The sequence below is a fragment of the Capsicum annuum genome, unplaced genomic scaffold (assembly GCF_002878395.1).
Source record: "Capsicum annuum cultivar UCD-10X-F1 unplaced genomic scaffold, UCD10Xv1.1 ctg78695, whole genome shotgun sequence".
In the NCBI taxonomy this organism is placed as follows: Eukaryota; Viridiplantae; Streptophyta; class Magnoliopsida; order Solanales; family Solanaceae; genus Capsicum; species Capsicum annuum.
In genome coordinates this window covers 131,974-149,954 of record NW_025889208.1, presented here as the reverse complement: position 1 = coordinate 149,954, position 17,981 = coordinate 131,974, and the positions used below count along the sequence as shown (strand labels likewise).

The 17,981-nt window shown below is 37.9% G+C and overlaps 1 protein-coding gene across 2 annotated transcripts in view; it reads left to right on the top strand.

The window, feature by feature from the left end:
- Positions 1 to 2,337: 2,337 nt before the first annotated feature.
- LOC124894959 (U-box domain-containing protein 35-like) overlaps positions 2,338 to 17,981 on the top strand; it is a 30,371-nt gene continuing 14,727 nt past the window's right edge. Inside the window, exons 1-5 of one of the 2 annotated variants that reach the window (XM_047405449.1) lie at positions 2,338 to 2,642; positions 3,317 to 3,608; positions 4,836 to 4,915; positions 4,986 to 5,107; positions 6,623 to 6,810. In XM_047405449.1, coding sequence (XP_047261405.1) covers positions 3,401 to 3,608; positions 4,836 to 4,915; positions 4,986 to 5,107; positions 6,623 to 6,810 — 598 coding nt within the window. In that variant the 5' untranslated portion in view covers positions 2,338 to 2,642; positions 3,317 to 3,400. Of the gene's footprint in view, positions 2,643 to 3,316; positions 3,609 to 4,793; positions 4,916 to 4,985; positions 5,108 to 6,622; positions 6,811 to 17,981 lie in introns of both variants that reach the window. The other variant, XM_047405448.1, reaches the window with a different exon arrangement.

Genomic DNA, 17,981 nt, shown 5'->3' with positions numbered 1-17,981 from the left:
TAAGAGTTATAACACTTTATTCTAATAATATGTTAAATTACATCATATTTTGGATTTTTAAATTTGTGACACATATTTCTAACTTTGATACATATGCATTATGATACATTTGTGTTTTAGCGGTTAGTTAAATAAGGAAGTAACTAATTTTCAATTATTAAGGTGAGTAAAATTAGACACAAATCATGAAAATGACACATCTAGTTCCAGATGTATCACAATGATACATTTCGTAAAATTACTCACTAATCATTGAAAATTCAATTTCACACCAAAATAAATAATTTACATTTGTCAAATATATGTTAAATGTATCAAACATTTATAAATAAATTAAAAATATGAATCACTATCACAAACTATATGCCACATTGTTCAATTTCTTCCCTTTTCCTTAATGGGTAATGACTTAAAAATTGAAAAAGAATTCAAAATTGATAAAAGAAAAGTTGATAAAAAAAATTAAAAAAGATTATGAAATTGGTGAATCAGTAAAGGAGATGAAAACTGAACCAATTGACGATAACTTGGAAGGGATTTTTTGAGATGAAATATTTGAAAAAAAAATCTTCAAAGGAAAATAGATTGCATGCATTAATTGTGAAGTAAAAGTAGTGTGAGTTTTTATTTATATGTATGGGGAATAAAATATAAAATATGAAATTTTAAGTAATTATTTAAACGATAAGTAATTTTGGGTAATAAGGTCTAATATGAAATTTTAAGTATTTATTTAAATGATAAGTAATTTTGGATAATAAGGTTTTAGATTTGTGATTTTATGTAATTATCCAATTAGAAGTGTGTTTTACGTCCAGGGGAGTTAAGTTTGATAGTGCAGTAATCCTTACAAAGATAAACCAAATGTTGTGAACATTTGGTAAGGTAAGAAAGTTTTGGTTAGAAATAAGTGATAATACTCACAAAAATATCAGAATTTTGATCGGATTTTTAGTTGAGCATTCTAAACTTTGAGGGGATTCTATTACCCCCTAGACTTTTTTAAAGTAGAATTAATTCTCCCAAAACACTATTTTCAGTTTTGGAGTAGAAAATGTAATACACGCGCCAATCTCGCATTGATACGTGTATTTTTTATTTAAAATTATTTTTTATTTATTTGCTTCTCTATTTTTATTTTCTTCTCCATTTAAAATTAATTCCTCTCCATTTTGGTCCACAACAGCAATATCTCCATTAGAATTTTAAAATTCTCCATTCTTCTCGATTCACTATGGTTTGTAAAATCATGTTTTTAATACATTCACATTTGGGTTTGTAAACATGGTTTGTAACCCCATATTTTTAATACATTCCGTCCTTGCATTTTTTACAAAAAGTAAAGTTTGGAATTTATTGTCGGAAAAGCTCAAAATTCCGGCGACTTGCAAGGTTCTGATGAAATCACAAATTCTCAACGCAAATTAATAGCTGGGGATACAGGAAATAATTCTATGGCAAAATCCCCAATTATTACAACTTTCACTGATTTCAATTTCAAAATTCTAATTTGACAAATTCAAAGAAAATTGATAATTTGTCGGCTTTGATTCAAAATTTTCAACAAGTTTTAATCGAAAATGATGTTGGAAATGTTGGTAAGTCAAAAGCTCCTTCAGAAAATGATCATAATTCATCCAATTACGATTTTTTTACTACTACTTTGATTAATTTGGTCGGAGATGATGCTCGGGTGATCGTAAATCAAATTGGTCAAAGGAATTTGATTGAAAATGAGATGGGGAAATTGAGGACCGGCCTGGTTTCCTCTCTTATTTTCTCTCAATTTCTCACTGTCTCTCTCCCTCTCTCAATTCTCCCCACTTTCGATTCTCTCCGATAGTGTGTGTATGTATCACTGTGTGTGTAGTGTTCTCTGGTATGTGAGTGTGCGCGTTCGTTTTTCGATGGCAGTGTGTGTGTATGATCAGTGTTTTCCGATGGTAGTATGTGCATGACAATGTGTGTGTATATATATGATTATGTGAGTATTTTAATGAAAATAAATATAAAATAAAGGTTTATAATGAAAATTGTGGGGCTATTTGACAAAAAAAAGAAGTTTATAATGTTTTTTTTTAACACTTTCACTATATGCAATGGTTCAAGAAAGTTACACAATGGTTCAAGAAAGTTTAGTATACATAATTAAAAATTTGATCAAAGTTCAAATATTTTTGTGATATTATGCTAGAAATAAATATACTATGATAGCACCTAAAGATCTGGTTGACAAAAAGCCAAGATACTTTGCTTGCGGACAAGAGGGCCAAATTGATCTTTTATTAATTAATCAGAATAATTGGATCAAAGAAAAAATAGGATTAGTCAAGGATTGACTGAACTGACAAGTCGTCGTTGTGCCAAATATGATGTGCTAATTTATTTAGGCAGAGCCACTGGATTTGAGTCATGCTTAGGAGTTGTGAATGTTAAATCATGCTGGGGGTTGTGGGCCATCTCATGCCTTCTGCGGAATTCTCATACCTTAAATTACTTATTAACCAACCAAGTATCCTTCCTTCATTTTCTTACTTCCTTTGACTCACAAATACAATGTCCATTTTCCCTCGTCTCATGTCTCTTTCTTCTTGTTTTCTTCACATAAATGGTTTTTAAGGATTTGAAGTTGCCAAGAATTGGTAAGAGAGGTTTCTCAATTCTGGGTCGTTTTGATTTTGTTCTCCCCTCTAAATTCTGGTTTTTTAAGTTGTTTCTGGTTTTGTTTGTAAAAATATTCATAGGCATTTTCAAGAACTGTGTAGGTGTTGATTGAGTTAGTACATGATGACTTCTAAAGGTATTCAGAATAGTTCCGTTTGGTACGCGGGATATGGGGAAGTGGAATATTCCAAAATTAAATTTGGAAATAAAATTTATGTTGCATTTGATTGACGGTAATACATAATTTTATACCGTCAACCAAAAGCAGTATAAAATTTGTTTCAAACTTAACCATGGAATTTGAGATTATTTTATCTCATCTCCAAGGTGGTATAAATTAGTTCACAGATTATAATCTCAACATAATTTAGTCCGCATACCAAAAGATAAAGATTTAATTAACGTGCTTGTTCAGTCATGGAATCGTTTGATGTGATATGTTTTTCTCGTTAATTTCTCTGCTTCCAGTTTGTCTTGATTGCTAAGGTTAACTGAATTTCTTTGCTGAATGTATATGAGTTTCAACTTCTTGGTTTTGTCTTTGTTGTGGTGTAAACAATACACATAATTAAGATATTTCCTGTTTAATAGCTACCAAGTTTGGTAAACGCATATCTGTGTGCTAACCAGTTATTTCTCATTTGTGTAATAGAGCCTTCCCCAGACCCCACTTGGTAGGAATATACTGGGTTTGTTGTTGTTGTGTAATAGAGCCTCGACAACACGTGGTTAGGTTATGGAAGAAAAAGATGAAGCGGTGACAAAAGTGGAAGGCCTAAGTGCTCTGCCTCCATTAAACTCTTCCACCATTGCAGTAGCTATCAATGGTAAGAAAAAAAGCAAACATGTAGTCAGGTGGGCTTTGGACAAATTTGTTCCTGAAGGAAAGGTTTGCTTCAAGCTGTTACACGTCCGTCCACGCATAACTGGTGTGCCTACCCCCAGTAAGTTGTTTTCCTGCACTCTATTGTGTTTAAATATTGACTTAGTCAAAAGATTTATGGTGTATGAACACTTGCTTGCAGTGCTGCTAATTCTAGTTTAATATTTGTGATTATGCAATATAAGTTTAGGCCAGAATATGGAATATCCTTCTAGTCTAGTGCTTTAGATAACCTTATCCATTATGACGGTTTATCTTGCAAGGGAGATGTTATGTACTCAGTCTGTTTCAATTTGTTTGTCCTACTTTCTTTTTTAGTTCATTTAAAAAAGAATACTTCATCCTTAATTTGACATCTCATTAATTTCAACATCTACAAGACATGTTAAAGGATAATTCGACATATCTTCGTTTAAAATGGCGATTCAAAATCTTTTTCACTTGCTTAAACTCCGTGCAAGTCAACCCAAGACAGACCAATTGAAATGGAGGGAGTAATTCATAAATATCTGATGCTGTGGTTTAGTGGAGCCAATTTCAGTTTTGTAGTTTAACTATCCTTCAGCCCCACTCAAAAAGGAAAAGGAAAGAATAAGAAAGAACTTTGTTTGCACACCCTTTATACTTGATAAATTAGCCTCTGAATCCTGGAACAACGAAAATATGTTGTACTTTTTCTTTTTGGATGGTGGGGATTTTAGGCCCTTTTTTTGCTGGAGCATGCCATGTCACCTTTCGTATCTACATGCACCCTAACTTGTGGCAATATAAGAGATGTAGTCTTGATTCCTTCTCAAACAAGACCTTCTTCAGAAACAAAAGGCAAGGAGGAGGGAAACTATAAAAAATAACATCTAACAGCTCCTTGAGGAAGTAACTTCACCAGAGCTTCCTTCTCATATACTATGTCACATGAGCCCTTCATTTGCCTCATTGTACCTGTGTCAGATATTTATGGTGTATTTTCTGCAGATAGTCCAAAATGCATACACTTAATATTATCATGAAGCTGCACGTACCACTGCGAGATGCTTGTTTACACACACTTCCTAAATACGCCCTGTGAATGAGTTCACCTAACATGGTTCATATGCTATTTCCATGAGAAAACTGTCAATTTTCTTTGTACATCAGTGCTCATTAACTCAAAAATATGGAAACCAGAATTAAGTCCTGCGACTATTATATGTTAGGACTATGACGTCTATATTTATCCTTTCTACGTCTATATTTATCCTTTCTTTAGTGGGAAACTTTATTCCAATTTCACAAGTGCGGGATGATGTAGTTGCTGCTTTCCGGAAGGATGTCGAGTTGCAAACAAGTGGAAATCTTCTTCCTTACAAGATGTTATGTACTAACCGAAAGGTACATATAAATATCAGAAAGGAGGAAAATCTCCTAAAGTTAAATCACTGATCATCCAAAATACATGCAGGTCCAAGTAGAAGTTTTACAACTTGAATCAGATGATATCGTGAAAGCTATAGCACAGGAGGTCACCAAGCATAATATCATCAAGCTTGTCATAGGTGCTTCATCTCGTAGCATCTTTTCTAGGTATAGAATTTATGCTGTTTCACATTTTTATTATAAGCTACCGCCCATTGCCGACACTCCAAGTGGCAATCTCTTTATTTTTATTTTAGTTATTTCTAAGGTATATATTTTCATCAACTATATCCTTGTGGTCGGGCCCTTCCCCAAACCTTGCGCATAGCGGGAGCTTATATATATATTTATCGACTCAGATTATGTAGTCCTTAATCCTTATTGCCACGCTGCAAATTTGCGATACTCAAGAAATGCAACAACCTGTGGGTATCTTAAGATACAATGCAGAAGAGAGGAATGGCACATAATATGGACAAAAAAGTTTATTTATTTGACATACATGCCATCTTCAGAAATGTACTTGTGGTCATTGACTTGTAATATCAAGAGAAATATTGATTCTAGAATAGGGGGCCTTCATATGGACTCACTTCTTATGAGCTATGAGATCCCCTCTCTGAAATAAACCTGACATTTTATCTCCTTAGATCATATGGTTGTTTTGTTCTTGATAAAGAAAAGGACCTTGAGCCTAACTTAACCTCAAAAGCTAGCTCATGAGGGGAGGATTGCTTAGATCATATGGTTGTTTTGTTCTTGATAAAGAAATGGACCTTGGGCCTAACTCAACCTCAAAAGCTTGCTCATGAGGGGAGGATTGCCCAAGACCATATAAGGAGACCAAGGACACTTTAACCCATCGATGTAGGACTCCAACACTCCCTGCACGCCCAGGGCTGGACATCTGGAGCATGGACAATATAAGATGGGGGTCCAACATCGGAAACAATAAACTCGGTGGGCCTGGCTTTGATACCATAATAAAGAAATGGACCTTGGGCCTAACTCAACCTCAAAAGCTAGCTCGTGAGGGGAGGATTGCCCAAGACCATATAAGGAGACCAAGGACCCTTTAACCCACCGATGTGGGACTCCAACAGTTCTTATTTGCAAAATATCCAAGTACCTTCTTCCTATGTGGATGAACTCTATAGAATTTCAGTAGTTAATTAGGACAATGTCAAACTAAAAGAAGAATGCAAGAAGTTCATATTATCCAATAGTCAAGTATAAAGCAGATAATATTCAACATCATAAAGCTATTCAAAATGATACGAGACACATTAATATGAAAACAAATAAAAACTTCAGTTGGTGATGCTTCTAACTAGGTTGAAGAAGCAACAAGGAGTTCACTAGTAATATAAGGCCTAAGTTTTCTTATATTCAAGAGTAAAGGTTTATTTGTCCTTTTGCATGGCTTTTTGCCGGGCACGAGTAAGTTATGAATGGGATGTAAACACAAACCATGGCGGGAGTTTGAAATGTTATTTTTTCTTTTTGGTAGATAGTTTTAGTGAATTGAAATTGAAATAGGTGAAGATCTTACCAATTTTTTTGGAAATCTGTGTCATCTTGAGGTGTTTTTACTACTACACTGGTTAGCTCCTTCGGAGAGGATACTTTCTAGCATCATTGTCATTTTCAATTGTAAGTTTAAACTGTTTATTTAATGTTTAGGGGACAAAGCTTATCCTCAAGAATCTCAGATGGTACTCCAAGCTTTTGTACCATCTATGCTGTTTCAAAAGGAAAATTGTCATCTATACGTCCTGATTCAAAAATAAATGGAACCAGTTTGGCTGGAGATAGTTACACAAGCTGCTCAATCACCAGTTCAACAGGCCACACTTCAAGTTCGCTAACAGGTAAAAACTAATTGTTTTGCGTTTATTTCATTGTTATTATATGTTCCACCAAACAAAATACTGCAAACTGTCAGCCAGTTTTGCGTACCTTGGCTGCACTTGTTGCTTTCAGCTGGAGAAACTTCTTACTTCTTCTGGTTTTATGCAGTTCTTTGCTCCATTTCTTGGTATCTGTGATTTAGGAGTGACATGATGTAACTCCCCGGAAATACACCCTAGATGCCACACGGTGCTTATGGCTTCGAAAGGCCACAAGCTAACCATGAACTGGTACCTGCTGTGATCACTGAATAATAATAACGAAATACATATGTGCGGAATAACTGAATACGCCTTAAGGTTTTAAATCTGAAAATAATACAATTGATAACCCAAAAGTCTGAAACTTATGCGAAAATATTAAAAATCTGACTGAAAAGATCAACAACTGACTGCCTGTCTAAAATGTCTGAAAGCCTTTAAAATTGTCTGAAAGAGGGTTGATGGGACAGGCCCCAACTAACTCCAACTGTCTAACTGAAATAAAATACTGAAATGAGCTGAAATAACAATCATGTCCTCGATAGATGAGGACTCACCACTGTTGATGCTGCTGATGCGTTGGAATATCTAAGTACGGTCGGGAACCTGAGCGTCTGAACCTATGATATCAAACATCATAGTGCAAGAAATGAGTATGCGATCAGTACTTTAAATGTACTGGTATACTAGATGAGGTTAGGCTAATATGCAGGGGTTCATGTGCATGAATAATAACTGACTGAATGAATAGCATGAGGTAACTGAATATAAATGCATGAAAACTGTAAAATTTGAGAATGCAAGACCAAGCATAAATCTGTAATCTGAAATAAGTCTATAATCTGAAATACTGAAAACTGGTAACTGTATGCTATGGTCAAGCAAACCTGAAACTGAACTTTATACTGAATACTGGTCTGAGACTGTGGGAGCTATCATTTAACCGACATGCCCTAATATGAGCTAATTGGGGTCCAACCTGTGACCCCAGTTGGAAGGGTATCAGTACTGTGTCACGGGCCAATGGCTGTGTGGATCCACTAAACTGATATCCCGAAAGACCAGGGTATCAAGCTTAAACTGACGGGTGACCCTGAGAGGTAGCCAAGCCTAAACTAACGGGTGACTCCTCATATCCTACGCTGGTTAGGTAGTTCTGGAATACAAGGACTGCTACTAACGACTCTGCCTAACTGACGGGGAAGTCGCCATCCCTGTATTCGGTCGGTGCTAAATCCTACTCCCAACTGAACTGACTCAGAATACTGAACTGATTTAAGTTTAACTGATTATGATGACTGACTGAGCTGATAATGCTCATAACATATCTGAAACCATTTTGAAAATACTGAGACTAAGAAAACAGCTAAGTTTTCAGGTATTCATAACTCCAAGACTTGATAACAATAATAATAGACCCATAGTACAACTTTGAGAATATCATAAGTAGTCATTGTACAAAATAATAATAGACCCATAATACAACTTTGAGAATATCATAAGTAGTCATTGCATAAAACCCATTTATCTAGTCATTTCATCAAACACATAGGGGTCATGAGTTAAAGCATGGGAATAGTTAAATCATGTAATAATCACACAATTTCGATATTAAATACATGGGTTAAGGATTTAACGTGTGAATATCACCATTCGAACGTATCAAGGGAATTTCAACCAAAATAATTTGTAAACATGATACATAATCGAAATTCATGAAATTTCATGGATATAATTCATGTTAACACCTAAAAATCATAACTTTGAACTTGAAAACGGGTTCTTGGACTCCATGGGTGATAAGGACCCATGAATGAACATTTGACATTCCTTAATCGAAGAATTCGTGAAGGTTCTTGGTGATTTCTTTAAGTTTGAGCTTGAATTTTGAAGATGCTAGGGCTTGTTCTTGAAAGAGGATTGCTTTCTCTTGAGAGGATTTGTGAAAAATGGGCAAATAATGCACCTAGGGACCTTAAATCTCGTGTTATGGATGAGTTTAGGTGGGGGAAATTGACCTAAATGCCCTCAATGATGAGGATTTAAGAAGCTGGAGGAGGCCACCTAACGCGGCGCGAGTCCTGGCTGGGTCAAGCAGCCAACGCGGTGCGACCTTAAGCCTGGGTCAATTACCCATCTCGGCGCGGCTCCATCGCGATGCCTTACTGTTTTGGTCATCCAAACACGGTCTAAACCTCGTCTAAAAATTCTGAAACTCACCCGAGATGTACCTTTGACATTCCTGATCATGAATCAACCTTAAGAAAGGCTATCCTGAACATCTGCACTTTCTAAAGGAACAACCATAGATGGGTCACCAATACACTTCTTTAACAAGGACACATAGAATATTGGATGCACTGATGCCAAATCTGCAGGCAACTCCAGCTCATACGCTACCTTCCCAAAATAACTCAAGATTCTGTAAGGGCCAACATATCGGGTACTAAGCTTCCCCTTCTTGCCAAATCACTTCACTCCCTTCATGGGAGAGATTTTCAAATGGACCAAGTCACTAACCTCAAACGCAAGATCTCGCCTCCTCACATCTGCATAGGATTTCTGTCGGCTTTCGGCTGTCTTAAGCCTATCCCTGATTAACTGAACTTTCTCCATCACATCGAACACTGAATCAAGCCCTATCAACGCAGTCTCACCTACCTCAAACCACCCAATAAGAGATCTACATCTCCTCCCATAGAGAGCCTCAAACGGAGCCATCTAAATACTGGAATGATAACTGTTATTGTGGGCAAACTCGATCAAAGGCAAGTGGTTATCCCAACTTCCTTTAAAGTCAACAACACATGCTCTCAACATATCCTCTATAGTCTGAATGGTCCTCTCTGCGTGACCATCTGTCTGAGGGTGAAAAGCTGTACTGAGACGAACTTGGATACCCAGACCCTTCTGAAAAGCTCTCCAAAAGTGAGAGGTAAACTGAGTACCTCTATCTGAAATAATAGACAACAGGACTCCATGCAACCTAACCAACTCTTTTATATAAAGCTTCGCATAATCCTCAGCTGGTAAGAAATGGGCTGATTTGGTCATTCTATCTACAATGACCCATATCGAATCATGCTGAAGACGCAAACGTGGTAACCCTGTCACAAAATCCATGTTCACCTCTTCCCACTTCCAAGTGGGAATGACGAACTCCTGCAAAGTGCCACTAGGCCTCTGGTGCTCAACGTTAACCTGCTGACAGTTAGAGCACTGAGCAACAAACTCTATAATATCTTTCTTCATACCACTCCACCAATAGATTTTTCGCAAATCACGGTACATCTTAGTGGCCCCTGGATGAATAGAATAACGCATACCATGCGCTTTTGCAAGAATCCATTGCCTCAAATCATCAACACACGGAACACACAGTCTACCCTGACAATACAACACACTATCTTCCCCTTGGTAGAAAACCTCAACTTTATGATCTCTTGCTGATTCTTTCAGCTTAACTAAACTAGGATCTCTATCTTGCTTCTCCTTTACTTCGGCAACCAAAGGCGATTCCGAACTACTCTGAACCCAAGCATTACCCTCAGCTGAATCAACCAAATGAACTGCTAATCTAGCAAGCTGATGAACTTCCCCGATTAACTTTTTTTATCATCCTCAACATGAGCAACACTACCCATAGACAGTCTACTAAGGGCATCTGCTACTACATTGGCCTTGCCCGGGTGATACAAAACGCTCATATCATAATCTTTTAACAACTCCAACTATCTTCTCTGACGAAGTTTCAAATCTTTCTATGAAAACACACACTGCAAGCTTTTGTGGTTCGTGAACACATCAACATGCACCCCATAGAGATAATGCCTCCAAATTTTCAAGGCAAAGACAACAACCGCCAACTCAAGATCATGGGTAGGGTAATTCTTCTCATGGTGTTTAAGCTGTCTAGAAGCATAGGCTATGACCTTACCTTTCTGCATCAACACACAACCAAGACCAACTTTGGAAGCATCACTGTAAACAATAAATCCCTCTGAACCGTCTAGCAACGTCAAAACTAGGGCTGAGGTAAGTCGAGTCTTCAACTCCTGAAAACTCTTCTCACAAGAATCTGACCATCGAAACTTGACTTTCTTCTGAGTCAATCTAGACATGGGGATGCAATAGACGAAAATCCTAATGTCTGACGGAGAAATGGGTCTGGGCCAGTTTCTCACTGCTTCGGTCTTTTGAGGGTCAACTCTAATGCCATCACCGAAAACAATATGGCCGAGGAAAGCTACTGATCTTAGCCAAAATTCGCACTTACTGAATTTGGCAAATAACTGATGGGCTCTAAGAGTCTGTAATACAATTCTGAGATGATTTGCATGATCATTTTCACTATGGGAATAGACGAGAATGTCATCAATGAAGACTATGACGAACATGTCCGAGTACTATTTGAACACTTGTTCATCAAGTCCATGAAAGCTGCTGGAGCATTCGTTAGTCCAAAGAACATGACTAGAAATTTGAAGTAACCATACAGAGTTCTGAAAGTTGTTTTCGAAATGTCACATTCTCTGGCTCTGAGCTGATGATAGCTGGATCTGAGGTCTATCTTAGAGAAATAATTGGCACCTTGAAGTTGGTCGAACAAGTCATCGATTCTAGGGAGTGGATATTTATTCTTGATGGTGACTTTGTTCAACTGACGGTAATCGATACACATCTTAAGAGAACTGTCTTTCTTACGCACGAAAAGGACTGGAGCGCCCTATGGGGAAACACTGGGCCTGATGAATCCCTTATCTAGGAGGTCTTTCAACTGTTCTTTCAACTCTTTAAGTTCAGCTAGAGCCATTCTGTATGGCGGAATACATATGGATTGGGTATCTGGAAGAAGGTCTATTTTGAAGTCAATTTCCCAGGTCTATTCCGAAGTCAATTTCCTTTTCGGGAGGAACTTCGGGAAGATCTTTAGTGAACACATCTGGAAATTCCCTTACTACTGAAACTGACTCGAGATTGGGAGTCTCAGAACTAGAGTCTTTGACTCGAACAAGATGGTGAACACACTCCTTGGATATAATTTTTCTCGCTCTAAGGTACGAAACAAGTTGACCCCTAAGTGTTGAAGTACTACCCCTCCATCAAGGACTGGTTCATTCGGAAACTGAAAATGAACAACTCTGTTTCTACAATCAACTAAAGCATAGCATGAGTGGAGCCAATCTATGCCGAGAATGACATCAAAATCGGTCATCTCTAATTTCTCAAGATCAACTGAGGTGACTTTCTGGGATATTGTGACCGGACAGTTCCTGTATACCTGCCTGGCTACAATAGAAACACCTACTGGGGTGGCCACTAAGAAGGGTTTTGCTAGAGTCTCAGGACTGACACCGAAATTAATAGCTATGTAGGGAGTTACAAAAAAAAATGTAGCTCCGGGGTCTAACAAAGCGTATACATGTAAATGAAAGACCTGCAACGTACCCGTAACCACATCAGGAGAATTTTCCTGATCCTGTTAGGACTGAAGTGCATATAGTCTGTTCTGGCGTTGACCGCTGGTGGCACTGGAGGTGGCGCCCTGCTGATTTGGGTGACCTGTTGGAGTTGATGATAGATGGGACTGGCCCTATTGGCGTAAATTCCTTCCCTTCTGAGCAACTACCCGACATTCCCGGATCCGATGGCTGGCTTGCCATACCCAAAGCGTACATCACTGCTAGCTCTACACTCACCCTGGTGGTTTCTACCACATTTCTAGCAAAGAGGATTTGTGCAACCACTGTTTACACTGCCTTGCGACTTAGAGCTTGGCGCCCTATCCCGATTGTCATTTCTGAACTTTGGCACAGAAGCACTAGCTGAAGATTTCTGACGGAATTGGGGACGATTACCACTCTCTGACCTCGGCTGAGCAAAGTTGAAACTACCTGTCCTAGCCCTCTTGTTCTCGCTTTCTTTCTCCTTAACCTTCTCCTTCTCAATCTGTTGAGCATGGACCATAAGCGTAGACAAGTCCATCTCCTTAATCAACATTGTGGTCCTACACTCTTGACCACACTATCATATACACCAGACACAAACTTGCTCATCCTAAACCTATTATCAGCCACCACATGAGGAGTATACCTGGCTAGCTGAGTAAACTTAAGCGAATATTCCTTCACACTCATATTTCCCTGCTTCAAATTAATGAAATCCAGCACCTTAGCTTCCCTCAACTCCAAAGGAAAGAATCTATCTAAAAAGGCTGTAGCAAACTCCTCCCATTCTATAGGCCCTGCATCTGCGCCTCTATCCCCCTTCCACTGCTTATACCAAGTGTGAGCTACATCCTGCAACTGGTAAGCAACCAACTCTGCACTCTCACTAGAAGTCACACCCATAATGTCAGTTACCTTCTGAACAATGTCAAGGAACTCCTGCAGATCCTCATCAAACTTGGATCCCAAAAACAGAGGAGGGTTCATTCGGGTGAAGTCCTGAATTCTAGCTGCGACAGTATCAGCCACTAGAACGGCTGGGACAGTAGCCTGCTGATTATTCTGAGCTGCTACAGAGTAAGCTAAAGTAGTGAATGCAGCTCTGAATTCTACATGAGAGACATACTTGTTCAAGGGATCTTCCTGAACAGGCGGGGGTGCAGGCAAATTTCCATTTCTCCTTCCGTTATTCTTTCTGGGAGGCATGTTCACTGTAAATGAAAGGAAGATTGAATTAGAGAGTTTAAATTGAGCTCATACTCAATCGCACGACACAAATGCTGGAAGAAGGGAAACTTTTCCTAGAACGTTTTGTAGCCTCTCGCCTATGAGTGTGGTGCGCTTCACACCCATGCACAAGACTCTACTCAATGCGGCTTTCTAACTCCCTAGGAAACTATAAAACCTTAGGCTCTAATACCAAGCTTGTAATGCCCCGAAAATATACCCTGGATGCCACAAAGTGCTTACGATCTCGAAAGACCACAAGCTAACCCATGAACTGGTACCTGCTGTGAGCACTAAATAATAATAATGAAATACACATGTGGAATAACTGAATACGCCTTAAGGTTTTAAATCTGAAAATAATGCAACTGATAACCCAAAAGTCTGAAACTTATGCGAAAATATTTAAAATCTGACTGAAAAGACCAACAACTGACTGGCTGTCTAAAATGTTTGAAAGCCTCTAAAACTGTCTGAAAGAGAGTTGATGGGACAGGCCCCAACTAACTCCAACTGTCTAACTGAAATAAAATACTGAAATGAGCTGAAATAATAACCATGTCCTCGATAGATGAGGACTCACCACTGTTGATGCTGTTGATGCGCCGGAATGCCTACGTACGGTCGGGAACCTGAGCGTCCGAACCTATGATATCAAACATCATAGTGCAGGAAATGAGTATGCGATCAGTACTTTAAATGTACTGGTATGGTAGATGAGGTTAGGCTAATATGCAGGGGTTCATGTGCATGAATAATAACTGACTGAATGAATAGCATGAGGTAACTGAATATAAATGCATGAAAATTGTAAAATTTGAGAATGCAAGACCAAGCATAAATCTGTAATCTGAAATAAGTCTATAATCTGAAAGACTGAAATACTGATAACTGGTAATTGTATGCTATGGTCAAGCAAACCTGAAACTGAACTCTGTACTGAATACTGGTCTGAGACTGTGGGAGCTATCATCTAACCGACATGCCATAATATGAGTTAGTTGGACCCTAGTTGGAAGGGTGTCAGTACCGTGTCACAGGCCAATGGTTGTGTGGATCCACTAAACTGATGTCCCAAAGGGCCAGGGTGTCAAGCCTAAACTGACGGGTGACCCTGAGAGGTAGCCAAGCCTAAACTGATGGGTGACCCTGAGAGGTAGCCAAGCCTAAACTGACGGGTGACTCCTCATATCCTACGCTGGCTACGTAGTTCTGGAATACAGGGACTACTACTAACGATTCTGCCTAACTGAAGGGGAAACAACCATCCCTGTATTCGCTCGGTGCTAAATCCTTCTCCCAATTGAACTGACTCGGAATACTGAACTGATTTAAGTTTAACTGATTATGATAACTGACTGAACTGATAATGCTCATAACATATCTGAAACCATTTTGAAGATACCGAGAGTAAGTAAACAACTAAATTTTCGGGTATTCATAACCCCCAGAACTCGATAGCAATAACAAGACCCATAATACAACTTTGAGGACATCATAAGTAGTCATTGTATAAAACCTATTTATCTAGGCATTTCATCAAACACATAAGGGTCATGAGTTAAAGCATTGGAATAGTTAAATCATGTAATAATCACATAATTTCGATATTAAAAACATGAGTTAAGGATTTAACTTGAATATCACCATTCGAACGTATAAAGGGCAATTTCAACCAAAATAATTTGTAAACATAATCGAAATTCATGAAATTTCATGGATATAATTCATGTTAACACGTAAAAAATCATAATTTTGAACTTGGAAATGGGTTCTTGGACTCCATGGGTGATAAGGACCCATGAATGAACATCTAACATACCTTAATCGAAGAATTCGTGAAGGTTCTTGAAGTTTGAGCTTGAATTTTTTAGAGGCTAGGGTTTGTTCTTGAGAGAGGATTTGTGAAAAATAGGCCAATAATGCACCTAAGGACCCTAAATCTCGTGTTATGGACGAGTTTGGGGTGGGGTGAAATTGACCTAAATGCCCTTAATAACGAGGATTTAAGAAGCTGGAGGAGGCCACCCAACGCGACGCGACCCTAAGCTTGGGTCAACTACCCATCGAGGCACGGCTCCATCGTGATGCCTTGCTGTTTTGGTCATCCAAACACAGTCTAAACCTCGTCTAAAAATTTCAAAACTCACCCGAGATGTACCTTTGACATCCCTGATCATGAATCCACCTTAAAATCAACATTCTATAGCCGGGAAAGGTCGAAACTAAAATCATTGAAGTTTGAGGGGCTTTGGAAATGACTAAGTCTTAACACTTAGTGAAATTTTTTAAGTCTTGGACCCCAAAACATGCAATAGTAAGCTGAAATGAACTAGGATCATACGGGGTCTTACATATGAATTCACATTACCATCACCTTTAATCTCAGAAGGAGCAGACGTTGGTTAGTACTGAGCGTTTGAATGTTGTTTTTGATGGCTTTAAACGAAAGACGTAGTAGCAACTGGTTAATATGCCCTGCTGTACCTTTATTAAAGCATGTCCCAGGATGGTGATAGCATGTGCTGGATCTTGATTGAAGAGTTATTTCTGGAATAAATCTTCTACTAATTGTGGAAACAGTTTATTTCATTCGTAAAAGTACATTAGGTAGTCATCCAACTGTCACTGCTTCATTCTCATAATTTGACACATCATGAAGGTCGGATTTTAGTTTGGGTGATTCGTTTTAGTCATTGCTTCATTCTCATTATTTGACACATCATGAATGTCGGATTTTAGTTTGGGTGATTCGTTTTAATATGCCTATTCCTGAAAATACACCACTTGAAATACTTGTCCATTCATATTACATAATCTCTCTCTGGAACATGTCTATGAGTTTAAGGACACATCAATTCATTAAAGAGTATTTGTTGAAAATTGATTTAGTTACTGCAGTAAATTTTAGTTAATAAGTTGTTTAGAATTAAGATGAGTTTGAATTTTAAATTTTAGATTAGGTTGTTTTAGTTGTTAAGATATTTTAGATTATTTTGAAATTCAAATTATGCTGATTTTTGTTTTATGTTGGCTATTTAAAGGCCCTCAATGCTCAATAAACTCATTGAAAGCTATTGAAAGATTTCAATCCAGTGAGAGTCATTTTAACCCTTTTTTCGCTGTCCCATCTTCTTTTTTAAAAAAATCAACAGTGGTATCAAGAGTTTCATTGATCTTTCGGGACCAGTGAATTCTTCCTAAGCGCTACCATATCGTTTTTAACCCGTAAGGGCTACCTATTTTAACCCGTCAGGGCCACCATTTTCAACCTGTGCTTATTTTCAAAGCGTAGGGCTATTTTCAACCAAAAGTATGTCAAACAACAGTCTCTCATTGAATGCCCCAAAAATTTACTGGCGAAAACTACCAAATTTGGTCAGTGAAAATGAAATTATATCTTCAAGCCTATGATTTGTGGGAAGTTGTAGCGGAAGATACACCATTACAACCACTCCCTGAAAATCCTACTGTTGCTCAGATTAAATCTCATTAAGATGAAAAGCTAAAAAAATTCAAAGCCAAAATTGTAATTCAAAATTCAGTTGCGGATACGATATTTTCTAAAATTATTGCTTGTGAGACAACAAATAAAGCTTGGGAAAAACTAAAAAGGGAATATCAAGGAAGTGATCGAGTTAGACAAATGCAAATTTTGAATTTGAAAAGGAATTTTGAATCTCTTAGGATGCAAGAGGATGAAACTATTGCCAAGTATTCTGACAAGATTTCTTTGCTTGTCAGTAAAATCAGGTTGCTTGGTGAGGATTTTAAAGATGAAAGAGTTGTAGAAATAATTCTTGTGACAATTCCGGAGAGATTCGAGTCTAAAATCTCATCTTTGGAAGAGTCTAAAGATCTCTCTACTATCTCTATTGAAGAACTAATAAGTGCTCTTCAAGCACAAGAGCAAAGAAGAGCCTTCAGACAAGACAATGTTATTGAGAGTGCTTTTTATGCACAAAACAAAAAAGGAAAAGGTAATTATCCTCTTTGCAGACACTGCAAAAAGAAAACTCACTTGGAGAATTTTTGTTGGTGGAGACCTGATGCAATCTGTGGAAATTGCAAACAAGCAGGTCATGTTACAAAAGTGAGCAAGCTTAAAAACAATCCTCAAGTCACTACTAAAAAAAGGCCAAAAACCGACGGCTAAAAGCGACGGCCTGCGTCGCTTTTTAGTCCAAAAGCGACGGAAAGGCGTCGCTTTATTTTGCGTAAAAAAAAGGGTCCTTTTTTTGAAAACGACGGCCTGCGTCGCTTTTATTACAATGGACCATGTCGCTTTTAGAAAAAATAACTTTTTAGGTTTTTTTTAGAAAAAACGACGCTGTGCGTCGCATTTTGTTCTTAGTGAAGAACACATGATGAACAAAAAGTGACGGACAACGTCACTTTATTTTTTTAGAAAAATTTACACGATCCGTCGTAATTTGAATTTTTTTTTTTGAAAAAAGCGACGTTGATCATCGCTTT